The 19,718-nt window shown below is 41.7% G+C and overlaps 1 protein-coding gene across 3 annotated transcripts in view; it reads right to left on the bottom strand.

The window, feature by feature from the left end:
* Positions 1 to 19,718, bottom strand: part of DNMBP (dynamin binding protein) — a 117,268-nt gene that overhangs the window by 23,037 nt on the left and 74,513 nt on the right. For all 3 annotated transcript variants that reach the window (XM_007187375.2, XM_057531102.1, XM_028167774.2), the window contains 2 exons: positions 3,487 to 3,680; positions 2,534 to 2,633 (listed from right to left, as the gene is read on the bottom strand). In XM_007187375.2, the coding sequence (XP_007187437.2) occupies positions 2,534 to 2,633; positions 3,487 to 3,680 (294 nt within the window). The remainder of the gene's footprint in view (positions 1 to 2,533; positions 2,634 to 3,486; positions 3,681 to 19,718) is intronic.

Raw genomic sequence — 19,718 nt, 5'->3', positions numbered from 1 at the left:
TAATAGCAGCTAAACCTCATAGGGTTGTTGTAGGCAACAAGTGTGATAAAGCTTGACATACCTTGAAAGGGTGTGTGGAGTACAATAAACACTGGAGAAACGTTAACAAAGTTGCACCATCACCTAACATCCCACAGCCATTCCTGCAGGAGGGCAGAGCCCTGACTGTTCTTATGTCCATTTCTCTCCCAGGTGAGTCAGGTCAACACCACCTAGCCTAAGTCAACATCATGAGCCTACTCCCCTCTCTAGTGATCTGTGTAGGCATATGCATGTGACCCAGTTTTGGCCAATGAGAAACAAAGGGAATTCTGGTGAGGGGGCTCTGGAAAGGCTGCTTACTCTTAAGCGACGCAGGGTCAATTTTTCCTTCTGCTAGATGTTGTGATGTGTGTAGTGGAATGGCTAGAACTGTGGTAGCATCTTGTCACTATGATTCCAATAAAATAGCAAAGTGATAGGATGTCCCCTCCCACAAGGCACCAGAGCTGGTCTGTATGACCAACAGAATATGGCAGAAGCAATGGTATGTAGTATCTGAGATCAGGTTACAGAAGACACTGGGGGGACTTCCCTGGTGGCGCAGTGGTTAAAACTTCTCCTGCCAATGCACGGGACATGGGTTCAAGCCCTGGTCCAGGAAGATCCCACATGCCGGGGAGCAACTAAGCCCGTGAGCCACAACTACTGACCCCACGTGCCACAACTACTGAAGCCCGTGTTCCTACAGCCCATGCTCTGCAACAAAAGAAGCCACTGCAATGAAAAGCCCACGCACCCCAACGAAGAGTAGCCCCCGCTCGCCGCAACTAGAGAAAGCCCGCACACAGCAATGAAGACCCAACGCAGCCAAAAATAAAAATAAATTAAAAAAAAAAAAGAAAACACTGGCTCCCATCTTGAGCTTCCTCTTCCTCTTGGATCACTCACTTTGAGGAAAGCCAGCTGCCATGTCCTGAGGTCATGAAGATGGTGAAGAGGCTCATATGACAAGGAACCGAGGCTTGATGAGCTGAGTGAGATGACAGCAGTCCAGATAACAGCCTGACTCTAACCTCATGAGAGACCCTGAGCCAGAATCACCTAGCTAAGCCACTCCCAGATTGCTGAACCACAGGAAAGTGACCTAACATGTTTCTAGTTTTAAGGCACTAAATTTTAGTATAATTTGTTACACAGCAATAGGTAACTAACACAATTCCCTTGTTTATAAGAAATAGATAATAGTTCTTCAGACATTTTGACAATGACCCACATGAATAAGTACATTTAAAATCATGACTCAGGGCTTCCCTGGTGGCACAGTGGTTGAGAATCCGCCTGCCAATGCAGGGGACACGGGTTCGAGCCCTGATCCAGGAAGATCCCACGTGTCGTGGAGTAACTAAGCCTGTGCACCACAACTACAGAGCCTGCACTTTAGAGCCTGCAAGCCACAACTGCTGAGCCCGTGTGCCACAACTACTGAAGCTCACGAGCCTAGAGCCTGTGCTCCACAACAAGAGAAGCGACCACAATGAGAAGCCTGTGCACTGCAACGAAGAGTAGCCCCGGCTTGCCGCAACTAGAGAAAGCCCGCGTGCAGCAACGAAGACGCAACGCAGCCAAAAATAAAATTAATTAATTAATTAATTAAAAAAAAAATCGTGACTCAGTATACATATACAAAGAATTGGAAAAAAGTTTCAAAAAACTGTAGTTATTATTTATAGTACATTCTGATATTTTCTATTTTATTTTATTGGAAAAATATATATTGGGTGCTAATTTTTTTAGAGACCGTTCAGTAGTTTTTTTTTTTTATTAATAAGACTATAAATAAAGAAAGGCACCCCTTTTTTTTTTGGCCACATGGCTTGCGGGATTCTTAGTTCCCTGACCAGCGATCGAACCCAGGCCCCCTGAAGTGGAAGCTCTGAGTCCTAACCACTGGACTGCCAGGGAATTCCCAAGAAAGGCAACTTTTTGAAGATCAATTCTCCATGGCATTTCTACATGACTTGGGACAGCTCTTGTCCCAGATTAGATTTCCAAGGATGTTTATATAAACAGAAAGCCTTGGAAGATAGAGACAGATTCTCCTTCCTGGACAGACGGTAGGTTTGTTCCTGACCAGAATAACAATGTCTTCTTCCTGAACAAAGTTGGACGCATCTGTCAGCAGCCTGCTATAATACTGGGGTTTATCTAAGTGTGACTGGTTCCTTAGCTGTAAGATAAACCCACTGTGTTACTGGGTTCTAAACTGATCTCATAACCCACTAATAGGCTGCAACTGTCTGTCTGAAAAATATCATATCATGTGACAACAAAAATTTCTTCTATTGCAAGCAACCTCTATCACCTCAAGCTATATAAAAGGAGAAGCAGGGGGCTAAATAACCTTGGAACTAAGTAACTAACACTGTATTTTCCTAGCAAAACTACTCAGTACCAGCTGGGCCCTTCTCCCCCTGCCTCCTACTTATGAAGTTAAAAAAACAAACAAACAAACAAAAAAACCTACTTCTGAAACAATGGTAGGGGCTCATACCTACGGCATCGCTGATTTCCAGATCAGCCAATAATTGCTTTGAGACCTTAATCACCATCTGCATATTTCCAAAAAGTCCCTCAAAATCAATGTTTGGTATCTGAGAAAGGAAAACAAAACAAAGATGCATAAAAATAAAATTAATGGCATATCATTCACATTAGGAACATCTCTTCAAGGATGATACAAAAACTGCTCAAGGTTATCTTCACTTACTCTCATGAAGTTTCCAGAATGGGAACATCTAACATCGCCTTTAGTGTCACCATCTGTCCTTGATCCAACTACTTTCTTCTCCCCCCTCCCCCACCACCATAGTAAAATGACCGTAGAACCGATTTCTATAATCGTACTGGGATGCAAATTCCACCCAGTACCCAAATCAGATGGCACCGTCACTTCCTAGAGAAGTTCTGTGAGTGACTGCTCCAGAAGTCCACACTCAAGCTGAGCCCAAGTGGTCAAGTAACAAGCAATAGGATTGTAAATCCCTGGGATACCATTAATGCTTTTTCCCTATCTTCGGCATCTAAAAGAGTGTCTAGCATACACATATTAGTAAGACTTTCTGGAATGAACCTTATACAATCAGGTGCTACATCCAGGTAACCCACCATCCCCAGACTTCATTATAGTATTGTACAGCCTCCCAGTAAAGTGACAATCCCAGACTCACTGGAACTGTTTTCAGGAGCCACAGAAACAGGAAATGTCCCAGGAATTATTGCAGTAACTTAAGTTAATAAGTTAATAATGGACTTGATAAGTGACAGGATGGTGAAGGCTTAAGTTGATGACATACGTAAACTGGAGGCCTTGAATTAAGAGCAGCAAACCCAATAAATTTTATTTCAAACCCAATAAATCTTTGTGGTGAAAGCTCCCATACCCTAATGCATCAGGCTTGGAGAACCACGTTCAAGGCAAAGCTAACTTTCTCCCACAGTTCCCACCTGAGCCTGCTGCAGGGGTACCATGATCCGCTCGATACACATTTCCAGATCCCGAATGTAGTCTCTCTCCGTCTGAAGAAGTTCCTCTATCACCTTGGCTCTCTTCTCCAGCATCCTCTGCTCTGGGCTTTCTGTGGACACAGATCCAGAAGGGGCCACTAGTGCTGAAGACTGGGAGGAGAGGAGTGTCATTTCTAGAAAGGAAAAGAGAACTGGTCAGTAGCTCTGGGTGTAAAACCAGGCCTCTGCAATACTTTCAGTTGAAAAGAACACATTCTTTGAGAACCAAAGGCCTCGCAATTGTCAACCATCAGGAAATATGATCCTCAAGTCAGTTCTAATCATGAAGATGAAGAGCTTAGAAAGCCATCCCTGCAGAAAGAACTTCTCCCATCTGCGATACCATTTCTAGAATCTGTCCTAAAAACAAGTAGCTGGCCCATTTTATGAGGACAAATCAGTGTCCACAACCTCCTTGGGAAAGAGGTTGAAAGAGGTGCTGTTCTTAAAAAGAACTGCTTGTTTAAGAATCTGCCGGCCAATGCAGAGGACACAGGTTTGAGCCCTGGTCCAGGAAGGTCCCACATGCTGCGGAGCAACTAAGCCCGTGCACCACAACTACTGAGCCTGCACTCTAGAGCCCGCGCGCCACAACTACTGAGCCCGCGTGCCACAACTACTGAAGCCTGCGCGCCACAACAAGAGAAGCCACCACAATGAGAAGCTCGCACACTGCAATGAAGAGTAGTCCCTGCTTGCCACAACTAGAGAAAGCCCGCGCACAGCAACGAAGACCCAATGCAGCCATAAATAAATAAATAAATAAAAAGAACTGCTTTCACTTAGTTAGGTATAAAACCCGTTTCATGAACTTAGCAGCAGAAATACCAAGCTGGAAGTTACAAATACTGATACAGCACATTAAAAAGAATATTATGGGGAACATAATAATGCCAACTAAGGGAAAGACAAAAATTAGGTAGGAATTATCTGTCTGAGATCTGGGTGACTGTAGGGCCCACCTTATTCCAGTTACTGTGATGGTGGATTAAAATTAGCATGTAATAAAATATGTAAAAATTGTTTAGATTCTCCCTATCAAAACATTAATGAAGACTCACAGGCAAGTTTTGTTACTTCAAATGTCCTGGAAGATACAAATGTCCTATAAGTAGGAAGTTCTTTAATAGTATTTTCAATGAAAAAAGCCTCTATAGAACCACACCACATGATCTAAGAATGAAAACAAATATTTATATTTGTCATTAGCTTTTACATAATGACAATATTTTGTCATTAGCTTTTACAAATACCTGTTACATAGATACATATAAGGAGAGAACTATTATCTTATACATAAGATGAGATGGCATTTGTTCATTTAAAATGAATGTTAAATGCTAAAATAAACAACTGAGAAAATTTCAACAGTGAAGCAATCTCTGCTGTTTATTTCAAATTCCTTAAGATCCACTTTAAAAAATGACAAATTTGGTAAGTAAACATACTAGCAAGCCTGAGTATGATTACAAGAGTATTTTTACCCAGATCTAAGAAGCAAAAACACAAGTGTTCAAACTACTTACAGAAAACTAGGCTTTCACAGCAGATTTTAGTTTCCAAAAACCTCCCCCACTGCTCCTTCTCTAAGAATTTAGGAATTCCAATGTTTAAAAAGTGTAACCCAGATTCTGGTTTCTAAAAACCACTCTTCAGTAAAAGGAACCAGAATTCTTCATGTGGAAAGGGCATGGAGCCAACTTGAAGTAGCTCCCACTGGCCAAATCTGTACAATTTGAATATCAAGATAACTAAGCACAGCAAAGCATTGTAATCCATTGACTAAAATAAGAATCCACGAGCTCTTATTGATAGTATATAAATATATAAATAAATGGGGGAGAAGAGAAAGCTCTTTCTTATGGTAGAATGTCAGCTAATAAATATAGAACAATGGAATTAGAAAAATCAGTATTTTGCAATCATCGGAATAAAATTTGGTTCAGGCACAAACCATCAGTGAATGATTCTGGTGTTGGTGGTAGGGTTTTGATGATGATCAGGATATCTACATAGTTTTGAACTAGTTATTATAAATTGTTCATTACAAAAATGAAAAAATGACTCTAGAGTGGAGAAATGGGTTACACCAAAACCTAGTAATCAAAATTAACACGACCAATTAGGGACAAATAGACATCATGCACTTCCAAATGTCATGTCTATAAATAACACAATATCCCTATATAGAATTCCAGTCAAAAATGCATAATCTGAAATGAATCTTGAGGAAACATCAGACAAACCTAGGGGTTTGCATCCTTCAAAATGTCATGTCATAAAAGACAGAGGAAGCCTGGGGAGCAATTCCCAATTAAAGGTAACTGAAGGATTTCCCTGGTGGTCCAGTGGTTAAGACTCCAAGCTTTCACTGCACGGGGTGTGGATTCCATCCCTGGTTGGGGAACTAAGATCCCACATGCACAGGGCACAGCCAGAAAAAAAAAAAAAAAAAGGAAGAAAGAAAGAAGGAAGAGGGGCTTCCCTGGTGGCGCAGTGGTTAAGAATCTGCCTGCCAATGCAGGGGACACGGGTTCGAGCCCTGGTCCGGGAAGATCCCGCATGCCACGGAACAACTAAGCCCATGCACCACAACTACTGAGCCTGTGCTCTAGAGCCTGTGCTCTAGAGCCCGTGAGCCACAACTACTGAAGCCCGCATGTCTAGAGCCCGTGCTCCGCAACAAGAGAAACCACCACAATGAGAAGCCTGCGCACCACAACGAAGAGTAGCCCCAGCTCGCCACAACTAGAGAAAGCCCGCGCGTGGCAACAAAGACCCAACACAGCCAAAAATAATAAATAAATAAATTTATTAAAAAAAAAAAAAAGAAAGAAAGAAGGAAGAAAAGATAACTGAAGAGATGACAAATAAATGCAATGTGTGATCCTGAACTGAATCCTGATCTGGGGAAAAAATTGCTACAAAGGACATTAATAGGACAAGCTGATTAAATTGGAATATAGATTATAGATTGGGTGTATGATTAAACCAATTAAAAATTTCCTGAAATGGACAGCTACATGTAGAAGAATGAAATTTGAACATTCTCTAACACCATATACAAAAATAACTCAAAATGGATTAAAGACCTAAATGTAAGACCAGATACTATAAAACTCTTAGAGGAAAACACAGGCAGAACACTCTTTGACATAAATCGCAGCAAAATTTTTTTGGATCCATCTCCTAAAGTAAAGGAAATAAAAGCAAAAATAAACAGGACCTAATTAAACTTTAAACCTTTCACACAGCAAAGGAAATCACTGACAAAATGAAAAGACAACCTACTGAAAGGAGAAAATATTTGCAAATGATATGACCGATAACGGATTAATATCCAACATATATAAACAGTTCATACAACTCAACATCAAAAAAACAAACAACGCAGGACTTCCCTGGTGGTGCAGTGGAGAAGACTCTGCGCTCCCAATGCAGGGGGCCCGGGGTTTGATCCCTGGTCAGGGAACTAGATCCCACATGCATGCCACAACAAAGAGTTCGCATGCCACAGCTAAGGAGCCCGCCTGCCAAAACTAAGACCCAGTGCAACCAAATAAATAAATAAATATTTTAAAAAAACCAAAAACAAAAACGCTATTTCAAAATGGGCAGAAGAATTGAATAGACATTTTTCCAAAGAGGAAATGCTGACGGCCAACAGGCATATGAAAAGATGCTTAACATCACTAATCACAGGGAAATGCAAATCAAAACCACAATGAGATGTTAACTCATACCTGTCAGAATGGCTATGATCAAAAAGAACACAAATAACAAATGTTGGCAAGGATGTGGAGAAAAGGGAACCCTCCTACACTGTTGGTGGGAATGTAAACTGGTGCAGCCACTGTGGAAAACGGTATGGAAGTTTCTCAAAAAACTAAAAATAGAACTACCATATGACCCACCAATTCCACTCCTGGGTATATATCTGAAAAAAACAAAAACACTAATTCAAAAAGATATATGCACCCCAGTGCTCATAGCAGCATTATTTACAATAGCCAAGACATGGAAGCAACCTAAGTGTCCATCAACAGATAAATGGATAAAGAAGATGTTGTGTGTATACATATACACACACACAATGGAATATTACTCAATAAAAAAAGAACAAACCTTTGCCATTTGCAGCAACACAGATGGACTTGGAGGGCATCATGGAAAGTGAAATAAGTCAGACAAAGACAAATATTGTATAATATCATTTATATGTGGAATCTTTTTTTTTGGCCGCTCCATGCGGCACATGGGAGCTCAGCTCCCTGACCAGGGATTGAACCTGTGCCCCCTGCATTGGAATCTCCGAGTCTTAACCACTGGACTGCCAGGGAAGTCCCTTATATGTGGAATCTAAACAATACAAAAAACTAGTGAATATAACAAAAAAGAAGCAGACTCACAGATATAGAGAACAAACTTGTGGTTACCAGTGTGGGCGGGGTGGGGGAGTGGGAGGCACAAACTGCTGGGTATAGGACAGGCTCAAGGATGTACTGTACAACACGGAGAATATAGCCAATATATTCGAATAACTGTAAATAGAAAGTAACCTTTAAAAATTGTATTAAAAAATTTTTTTAAATAAAAAAAACTCCTGAAATGGCAGATCTATTGTGGTCATGTATGAAAATATCCATATTACACACTGGCACTTACTAAGGGGAATGATATATGCAACCTAGTCTCAAACAGTAAAGAAAAAAAAGTGTGTGTGTGTGTGTGTGTGTGTGTGTGTAGAGAGAGGGAGAAAGTGAACGAGAAAATGAAAACAAAAATATGGCATAATGATAAATACTGGCAAATGTGAATAAAGGAGGATCTGTGTACCACTGCAATTTTCTATAAATTTGATATTATTCAAAATAAAACTTAAAAAGACATAATTAGAAAATTTCTTTCTTTTTTTTGGTAGAATGACAAAATTTCAAGCAAAACTCTTATTTCATCAGCAGTTAAGTAAATTATGATTAAATTAATTGTAGTGTACAAAAAATTGATTTTCAATGCCCTTATTTTAAATTTTCTTCGTGATTTCAAAGCTATAGAATTTCAGTCCCAAATATGGTTTCAGAAGCAGTAAGCTGAGAAGAGAAATTCACCTTAAACACAGGACTAAAAAGCTCTGGAAAGGGAGAACACTCACTGAATTCCTACCACGTGCCAGGCGCTTTACATGTTATGTCCCTGAACTCATTTAATATTCACATCAAAACTCTGAAGTAGGGCTTCCCTGGTGGTGCAGTGGTTGAGAGTCCGCCTGCCAATGCAGGGAACACGGGTTCGAGCCCTGGTCTGGGAAGATCCCACATTCTGCAGAGCAGCTGGGCCCGTGAGCCACAACTACTGAGCCTGCGCGTCTGGAGCCTGTGCTTCGCAACAAGAGAGGTCGCGATAGTGAGAGGCCCGCGCACCGTGATGAAGAGTGGCCCCTGCTCGCCGCAACTAGAGAAAGCGCTCGCACAGAAACGAAGACCCCACACAGCCAAAAATAAATAAATAAATTTATTAAAAAAAAAAAAAAAAAACACAACTCTGAAGAAGTATTATTATTCCCATTTAACAGATAAGAAAACCTAGGCTTTGAGAGACTGACCAACTTGTCCCAGCCTGTGTAGTGAGTAAATGGCAGTTCTGGAATTTGAATCTAAATATATTTAAATCCAAATCCTGTATTTAAATCCACTTAATCCTGCACCGTTCTGCCTCTCCAGCCTGGAATCTCAATTTTAAAAGGTCAGGGCCTATTTGTTTCAAATCTTAAAAATTCCCCGGAAACTATTATCTCTCAGGAATCAAAGTTCTATTAATTATAATACTTGAAAGCATAAAATACCAGCAAGCACTCATCAATTTGAAGTCAGCAACCTACAACCTAAGAGACTCAATTAGATTTTTATTTATATTTAAAAAGAGAAAAAGAAATGGTAACAATTCTTCTAAAATATCAGCATGCCATTTTTTCCCCTGCAGGTGGATTTATAAACTCTGGAACAGACTTTAAAAAACAAAAAGGAAAACAGTTTAGCTCAATCAAAAATCCCTGTGGGGTGTTTTTGCTAAATTGTAGTTTCCTGGTCACCACCCCTGAGACTGATTCAGCAAATCTGGGTGGATCTGCAGTTTTACCAAAATGCTAGGTGCTTCTGAAGATGCAGGTGACCTCCAGGCTCCACACACACATGAATTAATACTCAAGGATTAAATCAAACTAGGAATACCTGGCTTGAAATAGCTGCAAATGTAAAATTGTTTTTCCATTATTCCAAATATACCCTAAGGGGAAAAAAATGATCGAAAATTTTACTATCTGGGACACCAAAGTGAGAGAGGGAGCCGCCATCCTGAAAGCCTTTGAATCTCGCACTCCCCCACTCTTTAACTGGGGAACCCTGAGAAAGTCCATTTTCACCTCTGGGCCTCAACATCCTCATACGTACAATGAGGATAATAATACCTGTTTTGCAGAACTGTTGAGCAAATTAAACAAGGTAATTACTCAACACAAGTTAGTTCTCCCACAACGGGCCAGAAAATGCCACCTCTACCAGGTTAAGGTAAAATGCACCGAGGAGAAATGGTTCAGATACCATAAAATTCCACTTTTCTATAAGAACAATAAAATCTGGGGATGCGGAAGCACATGGAGGAAACTGAGGCCCAGTACCAGCCTAACAATAAAAGTGGCAGACTAGCCCCACTTTCTTCCTAGGGCGGCCCTGGAGGCGTTAAGGAGCTGGGGCTGACTGCACAAACTTACTACTGTGATAAAGCAATTAGGGGTGGGTTGTTTTTTTTCTTTTGTCCCACCCCATCCCCTCCCCCGCAAAGTCCCGATTCCACTCCTCAAGATATCCTCACCCCCTCAGGTTAGTGCACGGTCCCAGGCTCATACCTCAGTGTTCCTAGGAAGCGGTTCAGTTAACCTGCAGCTTCCCGCAACTCTACCAACCACATTCCAAAGCAGAGTTAAAGAGAAAAGCCGCTCACTCTTCCCTTGCCTCTGAAAGCTGGCTCCGTCTTTGCTGGGGAAAATCTTTGAACCCCGGCGAGGTCCCAAGTGGCACTTGAATGAGGCGGCTAACTGTTCTACCTGCTTTTGTGAGGGCTCCAGCAACCCCGGAACGTACCTGCAGCGCCAAAATTCTGGTGCAAATGTTCCCACGGGTGGAAGGGCTGGCAGGCAGAGTAGAATCTTCCCAGAGCTCTGGAATGCTCCACAACCCCCTAAAATCCTTTGAATAGGGTAGGCATTTCCCCCAGGCTTTCCCATATTTACATATGAATCGTCCTGAGTCCTCCAGGCTATCACAACAGGGCCTGTCCTAAAGGACGGAGCTGGAATCCTCCACTTTCTGGACTGAGATGCAGAAGAGCTGGCCCAGCTCTGCTCAGACTCAACGTCTTTTCCCTATTAGCTTTCCTTTCCTAGTCCTAAAACAGCCACAACTCCACTTCAGGAGTTGTTTTTTTTTTTAAGGTATTTTTAAAAAAAATTTTTTTTAATTTATTTATCTATTTATTTATTTTTGGCTGAGTTGGGTCTTTTGTTGCTGCGAGCTGGCTTTCTCTAGTTGCGGTGAGCGGGGGCTACTCTTCGTTGTGTTGCGCGGGCTTCTCATTGCGGTGGCTTCTCTTGTTGTGGAGCACGGGCTCTAGGCGCGTGGGCTTCAGTAGTTGTGGCACGTGGGCTCAGTAGTTGTGGCTCATGGGCTCTACAGCGCAGGCTCAGTAGTTGTGGCGCACGGGCTTAGTTGTTCCGCGGCATGTGGGATCTTCCCAGAGCAGGGCTCGAACCCGTGTCCCCTGCATTAGCAGGCGGATTCTTAACCACTGCGCCACCAGGGAAGCCCTTAAGGTATTTTTTTTAAGGTATTTATTTTATTTATTTTTGGCTGCGTTGGGTCTTTGTTGCTGTGTGCGGGCTTTCTCTAGTGGCAGTGAGCAGGGGCTCACTCTTCGTTGCGGTGCCGGGCTTATCATTGTGGTGACTTCTCTTGTTGCAGAGCACGGGCTCTAGGCGCATGGGCTTCAGCAGTTGTGGCACGCGGGCTCAGTAGTTGTGGCTCGTGGGCTCTAGAGCGCAGGCTCAGTAGTTGTGGCGCACGGGCTTAGTTACTCCGCGGCACGTGGGATCTTCCCAGACCAGGGCTCGAACCCGTGTCCCCTGCATTGGCAGGCGGATTCTTAACCACTGCGCCACCATGGAAGCCCACTTCAGGAGTTTTTAATCATGAGTTTTATCTCTTTTTCCTACCCCTTGCTACATGTTGTGTTTTTTTGGATACTCTTTTCACGGAAGCAGTCTTATGATAAGAGGCAAAGATGTAAAGAGGGCAGCATTTGTCTACTTTTCTGCCCTTAGGACCTCTCATTCGGCAGGCAGTCCCTCTCCCCGGCCAGGCACAGGCCTCACTTTCCCCCGGGTCTTGCTACTCTAGGTACCTTACCCTAAAGCCATCAGAATGCAGATCTTACCTGGCTGGTCCCAGGACAGCAAGAACAGCACAGAGTAATTCACTGGAATTGGGAGCCATGCTCACAGCTCACAAACATTTACATTTTAAAAGAAAGTGAGGAAAACAAAGTTGCCTAACAACATGTCATTTTTGTTTAAAAAAAGAATGTGGAAGAAGAGGAGGAGAGAGAAAAAAAGGGAGAAAACATGCAAAAACCTCTACATATTTCCATATACACACATATAATATGTAAGTACACAGAAAAAGGTCTGGGAAGAGAATACACTAAACTTGTCAGAGAGTTTTGCCTCAGAGAGGGAACTGGGATTTGGGATAGAAGGATCAATGGGGACTTGAGCTGAATCAGTACTTTTTAATCTCACAAGAATCTATTAATGTATTGCCAGTACTTTAAGACAAACTGTCATGCTAGCCAAGATTCATCTCTACCGGTGAAATTTTAAGCAATCTGAGAGAAGAACTTCTGGTAAAGAGCCATCCCACTGCTACTAGGACGGCACCATTGACTCCTGAGGCTTTACTGGATGGTGCCTAACTCCCAGGTCGTTGCTTCCCTCCACCATCGAATGAAGCTCTTTTTAACCTTAAATTTTACCACATATTTATATGGCACTTACTCTATGTGTCAAGCATTGTTCAGGCACTTTACAAATACTGGCTTATTTAATCTTCATCATGATCCTACTATCGTCTCCATCTCACTACTGATGAATGAAGAGAAATTCAGTAACTGGCCCAGTATGTGGAAGATGTGAGCCCACACTGGCTCCAGAGCCTGCAATTGCTACTCTGCCTCTAGTGCTTTTTCCAGGTAGGCAAATCTTGGGAATTGTGACCTGGAAATCTACTTGTGGGTTTTGGTGACCACCTGGTAGCTAATGATAAAATGATGTGATTTTAAAGCACATTTAACCTCTGTATAGCCACAGGTCACCCACCATTAAGACTGGGAACAATTATGTATTTAATCACATATACATATGTTCACATCATTATAGCTGTACAACCCTACTCAGTATAATGTAAATAATCCCCCACACAGATCAAATCTAGCAGTGTCATACACAGTAAATATTCAATAGTATTCCAGACAATTTATGGCAGAAATTATGTGCAAGTGAAGGGATGTTTATCAGTGCATAAAGAAAATTTAGAAACCACCAAAATTTCTCCCAAAAGGGGCCTGTTAAATAAATTATTGTGTATCTGCATAATAGAATACTATTACAGCCATTGAGATACAGGTTTATATTCATTAATACAGAACATTGTCTCATGTGTGTTGTTAAATGGGAAAAGGTTACAAAAGAGTCTGTGAAAGAATTGCAATTTTGTTAAAAAGGGAAAAATATTTTCAATGCACATATTTGAAAATGAAAAAGTCTTGAAGGTGACAAAATTCTGATTTTTTTCTTTTCTTTTCGACTTACTGTATTTTCTAGTTTTTCTCTAGTGAACATATAATATTGATATGACAAAGGATAATAAGGTGGAAAAAAGAACATTTGCTATACAACAAGAATACTCTACTACTCAGTCCTCTCTCAATTACCCTGTTAAATCCCTTTCAAATTCTTCCCTCGCTTTTTTATAATCCGAGATTTCTTTCCTGACCTAATCCCTTCAAATTGCTGAAGAAAATGGGTAATAAAACACTTGAAATAACAATTTGCTAGTCTAACAAGAAAAGCCAAAAAAACCCCACCTGCTTAGCAATCTGTCTAGAAAACTGAGGGGAAGCGATCTTTGTAAATCTGCTCATATTCCCACCAGGCCAAGTAGGAGGATCATTAAGTCCTGGTTTTCCATGTGACCACATCACTCCAGCCGGCCCACGCGGCCCCACCACTTCTTTTCCTTCAGCACCTATGTTACTTGTATTTGGAGAAAGTTTATCCTGCTCAACGTTAAACTTTCAGCACTGTGGTCCCTGGCTGTTCTGCAGGACTCAGAGCAGACTCTTCCCGGATCACCAGACTTCAGGGAAGAATCTGTTATATTTTGGCCCTAAATCGCAAAAGTAACTGAAAAAACTTTCCCTGTGCCTTTTGCTCAGTGACTGACTTGCCTATTTTGGCAAGTAGCCTCCATCCAGCACAATCCCTACTGGGAGGGTTTTCACCTCGGGGGAAACCTAGCTCCAAGCTTCCCATTTCCCCCTTCTTCTACCAGGGCCTACCCAGGCCTTTAAAAGAAGAGCAAACAAGAGTCAAGTGCCCAGAGTACAAGAGTCTGCAACTTCTTATGCTGCCAGGATAGCGAAATTAACACTAGATCCTCTGAAACACCATTTTTGAACGCTCACCAAATCCTAGAAAGGTGTGCTGTTAGGGTGTTTAAAACTATGAGGTTATTATTATTGTTGAATCTTTAGGCAGCAGAAGTGAAATAATCAAGAAGGCAAAGATAGTTTTTGTAAAATAATAATTAGAAATAAACCATCACTGTTTAATAAGCAAATTTTGATTATAATCAGCCAACAAAACTTTACATGAAAACTTTATTTTCAGACACACATCTGATGTTTTATTTACCAGGTCTCTTGAAGGAAGGTATTATTGCTCTCATTTTATAAATGAGAGCAAAAAGCAATGAAATGACTTGCCTGAGACCACGCAGCTAATAACTATTCAAAACTAGCATCTCAAGCTGGTGCTTTCCATCAAATGTCAAGGCCTGTTCTGGGTTGCATGGTTTTTTGATATGAGTGTGGCTGTTTCCTGCACTGTATTTCCATTTTTGATAATAAACATTGCAGTGATGTCTCAAATTTTGCTCATTAACAGGACCCTCTGGTTATTTTTCTATCCTACTCTAGAAAACCAGACTTTCTTCAGCTTCTATTAGATAGTTTACTTTTATTCCTTCCACTTTTTCTCACATTTTATGTATCTTTTAGAACTGTGTACAAAACAAAACAAAAACCAGTTGATCTGAGTTATAATCCTGTTCAAACTTTTAATTACAAAAATATATGAAAATATTGACTAGAGAGCTACCAAGCAGACTGCTAGGAGATGGGGCAAAGTATTGAAAGCTGAAAAGCCCTCTAAAGCTTTCTTCCGTCTCAGGCAAGTCATTTCATCTGTCTGGTGCTCAGGAACAGCAAACCAAGTGGGGTGAAACCAGGTGGTCTTAGATATAAATTCATGAAACAAAACAATAATACAAAATAGAATGAACTTAAGCATTAACGTATTTTGGTTACATTAATTTAAAAGGGTGAACCCAGTCTTTCAAAATAAGGATTCTTTCCAAGTGTGATCCAATATTTTTATGGTAGAATCTGATTAAGCCTAGGATATCACTTAGTACTATCTTATTTTCTAGCTGAAACCTGGGGGAAAAAACAAAACCTCAATATGAGGGAACATAAATTGGGTTTTCCCCGGGACCCCAGTCATTCATGCTGTACAGGCTTCAATGAGCTCTTGGCATCCCAATACTCACTCTGTTCCCCTATATCTCCCCTGGCTTCCATTTCTAGGGACATATGTGGAGCTGCTTCTAGATCTTGAGAGGGCAGCAGGCTCAGTGAATTAAGGTACTCAGACTACAAGTCAGAAGATCCGCGATCTAGCCCTGCCCCCATCTTATCTGACATGTTACACAACCTCTCTGGGCTGTTGTTTCCAGGTGTGTATAACACAGCAGTTGAGCCTCTTTGGTTACTTCTAGGCTCTAAAATCTTATGTACTTTCCTACTCTGTTACTTCACTTACTCCTCTTGGTTTGGTATAACTACACTAGTCTCTATCTAGCTCCACAAGGAGTGTCACTTAGTGACTAACCTGGGCAGTTAGTCACTTCCTCTCCCCGAGGCCTGCGCTATTACGGAACATAGCACAACATATTTTAAGTAGTTGTTTCCTTATTATTCCTTGAACATAACAAGCCCAGCTGGTCTCTGTGCTTTTCTGCTTACCTACTGTCCTTTTAGCCCAGTTAGATGAAGGCTTCTCTAGTCCTTGGATTACTCTTTTCTCTAAACTTTATTTCTTGAGTAACAATACAAAATAATACTTACTATTTATCTTTTGATGTACATGTTCTGTGCCCTCAAATAGAATATTTCACTGGATAACAAATATTCATTGAGTACCTACTATACGCTATGTAAGGGTCTGGAAACACCACCTTCACTGCCGTCATGGAGATTAGAGTCTACTGAACTTTTCTGCATACCTAATCTGTACCTAATCTACAATAGGTAGCACAGCAACCAGCACTTAAGAGAAGGCACCAATTATTATTATTATTTAGAGTGCCCTACACATTGCTCTGCATGATTGTGATGATAAACACTATGCAAAGATTTTAAAAAATCATTAAATATCCTAACTTTTGTTTGTCTTAACTACTTAGCTGCCACACCTATGACACTGGGGTAAATAAGGTTTCAATCTTTCCCTGAGGGGCGGAGGGTGGAGAGCAGAGGAAACTGAATTCCATATCTCCAAATCACTGAGGAAAGGACTAGAGGAATTCTACAATAATTTTTGTCTAAGTATTGCTGTGAGGTCAATGGTAAGTGGAAACATCTCCATATTTCAGTAGATGCTAAGATGCACACTTCTTCATATTTTAACATTTCAGAAATGGAGATGTGTTTTCCAATCAGTAGCATGTTAATTAAAGTCTTCCAGGGACTTCCCTGGTGGTCCAGTGGATAAGACTCCACGCTCCCAATGCAGGGGGCCGGGGTTCGATCCATGTTTGGGGAACTAGATCCTGCATGCATGTCACAACTAAGAGCCCACATGACGCAACTAAGGGCCCACATGCTGCAAGTAAAAATCCTGCATGCCACAACAAAGATCCCGTGTGCCACAACTAAGAAGCCCACGTGCTGCAACTAAGACCCAGGGCAGCCAAAAATAAAAATTAATTAATTAATTATTTTAAAAAAGGAACTAGTTAAAAAAAATGAAGTCTTCTAATTAGAAGTCTTTCTTTTTTTTAATTTTTAAAAATTTATTTATTTATTTTTATTTAAAAAAATGTTTTTTTTTCATTTTTGGCCATGCCACTCGTCTTGTGGGATCTTAGTTCCCCAACCACAGACCAGGGATTGAACTCGGGCCCTTGGCAGTGAAAGCACTGAGTCCTAACCACTGGACCACTGGGGAATTCCCTCTTCTTTCTTTCTAATGCTACATAAATTATTCAGTGTCTTACAATAGATGGTGTTTTAGATTCAACGAAATGCAATATATTTCATCTGTTTGCCTCCTCTCAGCTTATGATTTGAAGGGTTTTCTTGACACCATGGAATGAGGTCCGTGATCTAGAATCTAGCCCTGCTCCCTGCTGTGCGGCCATGTACACAAATGTGTATCTTCCCACCAGAAATGACTTGCATTGCACTGTCACACCCCTGTGACTTGACAGCCTGATGTTTACACAGTTCGGGCACATTCTGGTTTCTCAGGAAATATCAAATTGGAAAACTCTGTGGTGTTAGGGAGGGAGTGTCAAGTTTCTGAGCCCCCAGCCCAACATTCCTTTGAAGGCTGGGCCTGCCGTGGCACTGAAAGTTAGCTGCTTGGATTCACCCCCCCCCCCCACTGCCCCGCTTCAACATCCTCAGGTCCGCAGGAATGACAATGTCCTAGAATACGTAGCCTCTTCCTATCCTACCTCAATTTCTTGCCTTTCCTGGTTATCTTTTTGCTTTTACAGAGACCGGGGATCTCCCCAGAGCAATATTCCTTTATCGTTGATGAAACATTACATAAAAATAATGTAGGTGACAGCTTGTGGAGAAAGCAGACAGTCTAGCTTACTGAGACTACCACACATGATCCCAGTAGGCAGCACCGCCTTACTTTCTCTAAAGCTTCGATTATCTCCCAACTCTTGACAAAATAGGGCCCTTCATTTATTTCCTTTTGCCTCCACATATTTTCTCATTCCCTCTTCTTTGCCTCCTACCTACCCATCTATCTTCAAACAAGCACTGACACCTGATTTTAAAAAGTAAATACACGAAAACTTTGTTCAACTCTGTGCCCCCCTCAGCCACAGTCACACCTCTGATTCTTTCTATGAAACGTCTTGAAAGAGTGGTCTTCATGCCCTCCCTCTATGACCTCCCTCCCCCATCTAAATCCTTTGCAAGTAATTCTGCGTCATCACCATATTCCGGTAATATTGCCTTTTCAGTCAACCGATACCCTCCTCAACAAATCCACAGCATCAGCCTTGACTTCCCTCTGGCATCTGAAAGTGTTGGCCATTCTCTCCTACGCTACGCCCTCCGGTTTTCTTCTGCCCTCCCCTAGTGTTCCTGCCCATCTCTCCTCCTCCTGTCCCACGCTGTGGGCGTCCCCTAAGCCCAGTTCTCAGACGCTTGTGCTCTCCCCAGCCATTCCCATCCTCAGAGAAGTCATCCACTCACAGTGTCAGTGATCACATCTCAGAGGGTGAATCACCACGTGCAGGTCCAGCTCTGACTTCTTCCTCAGGTTCTGGTCCAAACTCCCATCTGGTGTGTAAGATTTCAATACGCTAGTTCTTCCCCACGCTGTGTTCCTCTTTGTCACCACAACTCTGCATCTTTGCTCACAGGCTTTCCCCAACCGGGAATTTTCTCCTTGCTTCTCTCTTCCTATCTCAACCCCACTACTCCTTTAAGCTTTAGCTCAAATTCAAACATCTTCCTAACGTCTTTTCCAGTAACTCAAGTAAAAACTGAGCTTTTCCTCTTCTGATTGTCCATAGCATTAACTGTCTATGCTAGATACTTCTGTACTTTAATTATTCATATTTTTACGTTTTGTCTCTTCAACTGATCTATAAACTCCTGTGGGGGGGAGGGGTGGGGGGGAGGTATCCTTCCCTGGATACCCCAATGCTTGGTACAGTGCTAAGTACAAACACTAGTTAATAAACACCTGTTGAACTGCGTTCAAAGGGGATATGGGATCTATGTGCTGGTATAGTATGATTGATGATGATGATGATGATAGCAGCTCATGTTTATTTAGCATTTACTATGTGCCAGGCTCTGTTGCACTATTCTAAATATTTGCACATCTATAAACTCACCTATTCCTCATAATACTATCATGTACGTACATTATCTGGTTTTGTTGATGAGGAAACTGCAGCTTAGAGAGAATAAATAATTTACACAAAGTTACACAGGTAGCAGGGCCAAGGTGGGGGAAGGTACCTAATAGTTCTTACTGCAGTTATAAAATTGTATTTGATTCATTTGCTTTTATATGCTGCTTTCTGTTCAAAACTGTGAGCTCCTGAAGGCAGGCACAAGTCTTGCTCATCTTATCCAATGTCTCATTAGGGACATGGCTTGCATTTGGGGCAGAACAATTCTTCACTGTGTAGGATGGTCCTACACCCTGAAGACATTTAGTGTCCCTGGTCCTTGCCTCATAAATGCAAGTAGTCCCCTGCACCCTGCCATTGTGACAACTAAAAGATATCTCCACCCATTTCCAAATGCTGGGGCTGAGCCCGCCAAGCCTCAGAAAGCCTGCCGCCTCCAGAGCCCTCTACATACCAAATCAGCACCATCAACAGTCCCTAGAGCTCTGATTTAAGCTAGGTGATTCCCCATCCCAGCCTTCACCACTGCCATTTGGACCATGGATGGATACCTAATCAATGAACGGTTAATTCATATGATGAGGCCTAACTAAAAAACTCAAGCTGAGTCAATTA

This window comes from Balaenoptera acutorostrata, chromosome 16 (assembly GCF_949987535.1).
Source record: "Balaenoptera acutorostrata chromosome 16, mBalAcu1.1, whole genome shotgun sequence".
NCBI lineage: Eukaryota > Metazoa > Chordata > Mammalia > Artiodactyla > Balaenopteridae > Balaenoptera > Balaenoptera acutorostrata.
Note: the sequence above shows the minus strand (reverse complement) of the source record. Positions and strands in the feature narration are given on the sequence as shown.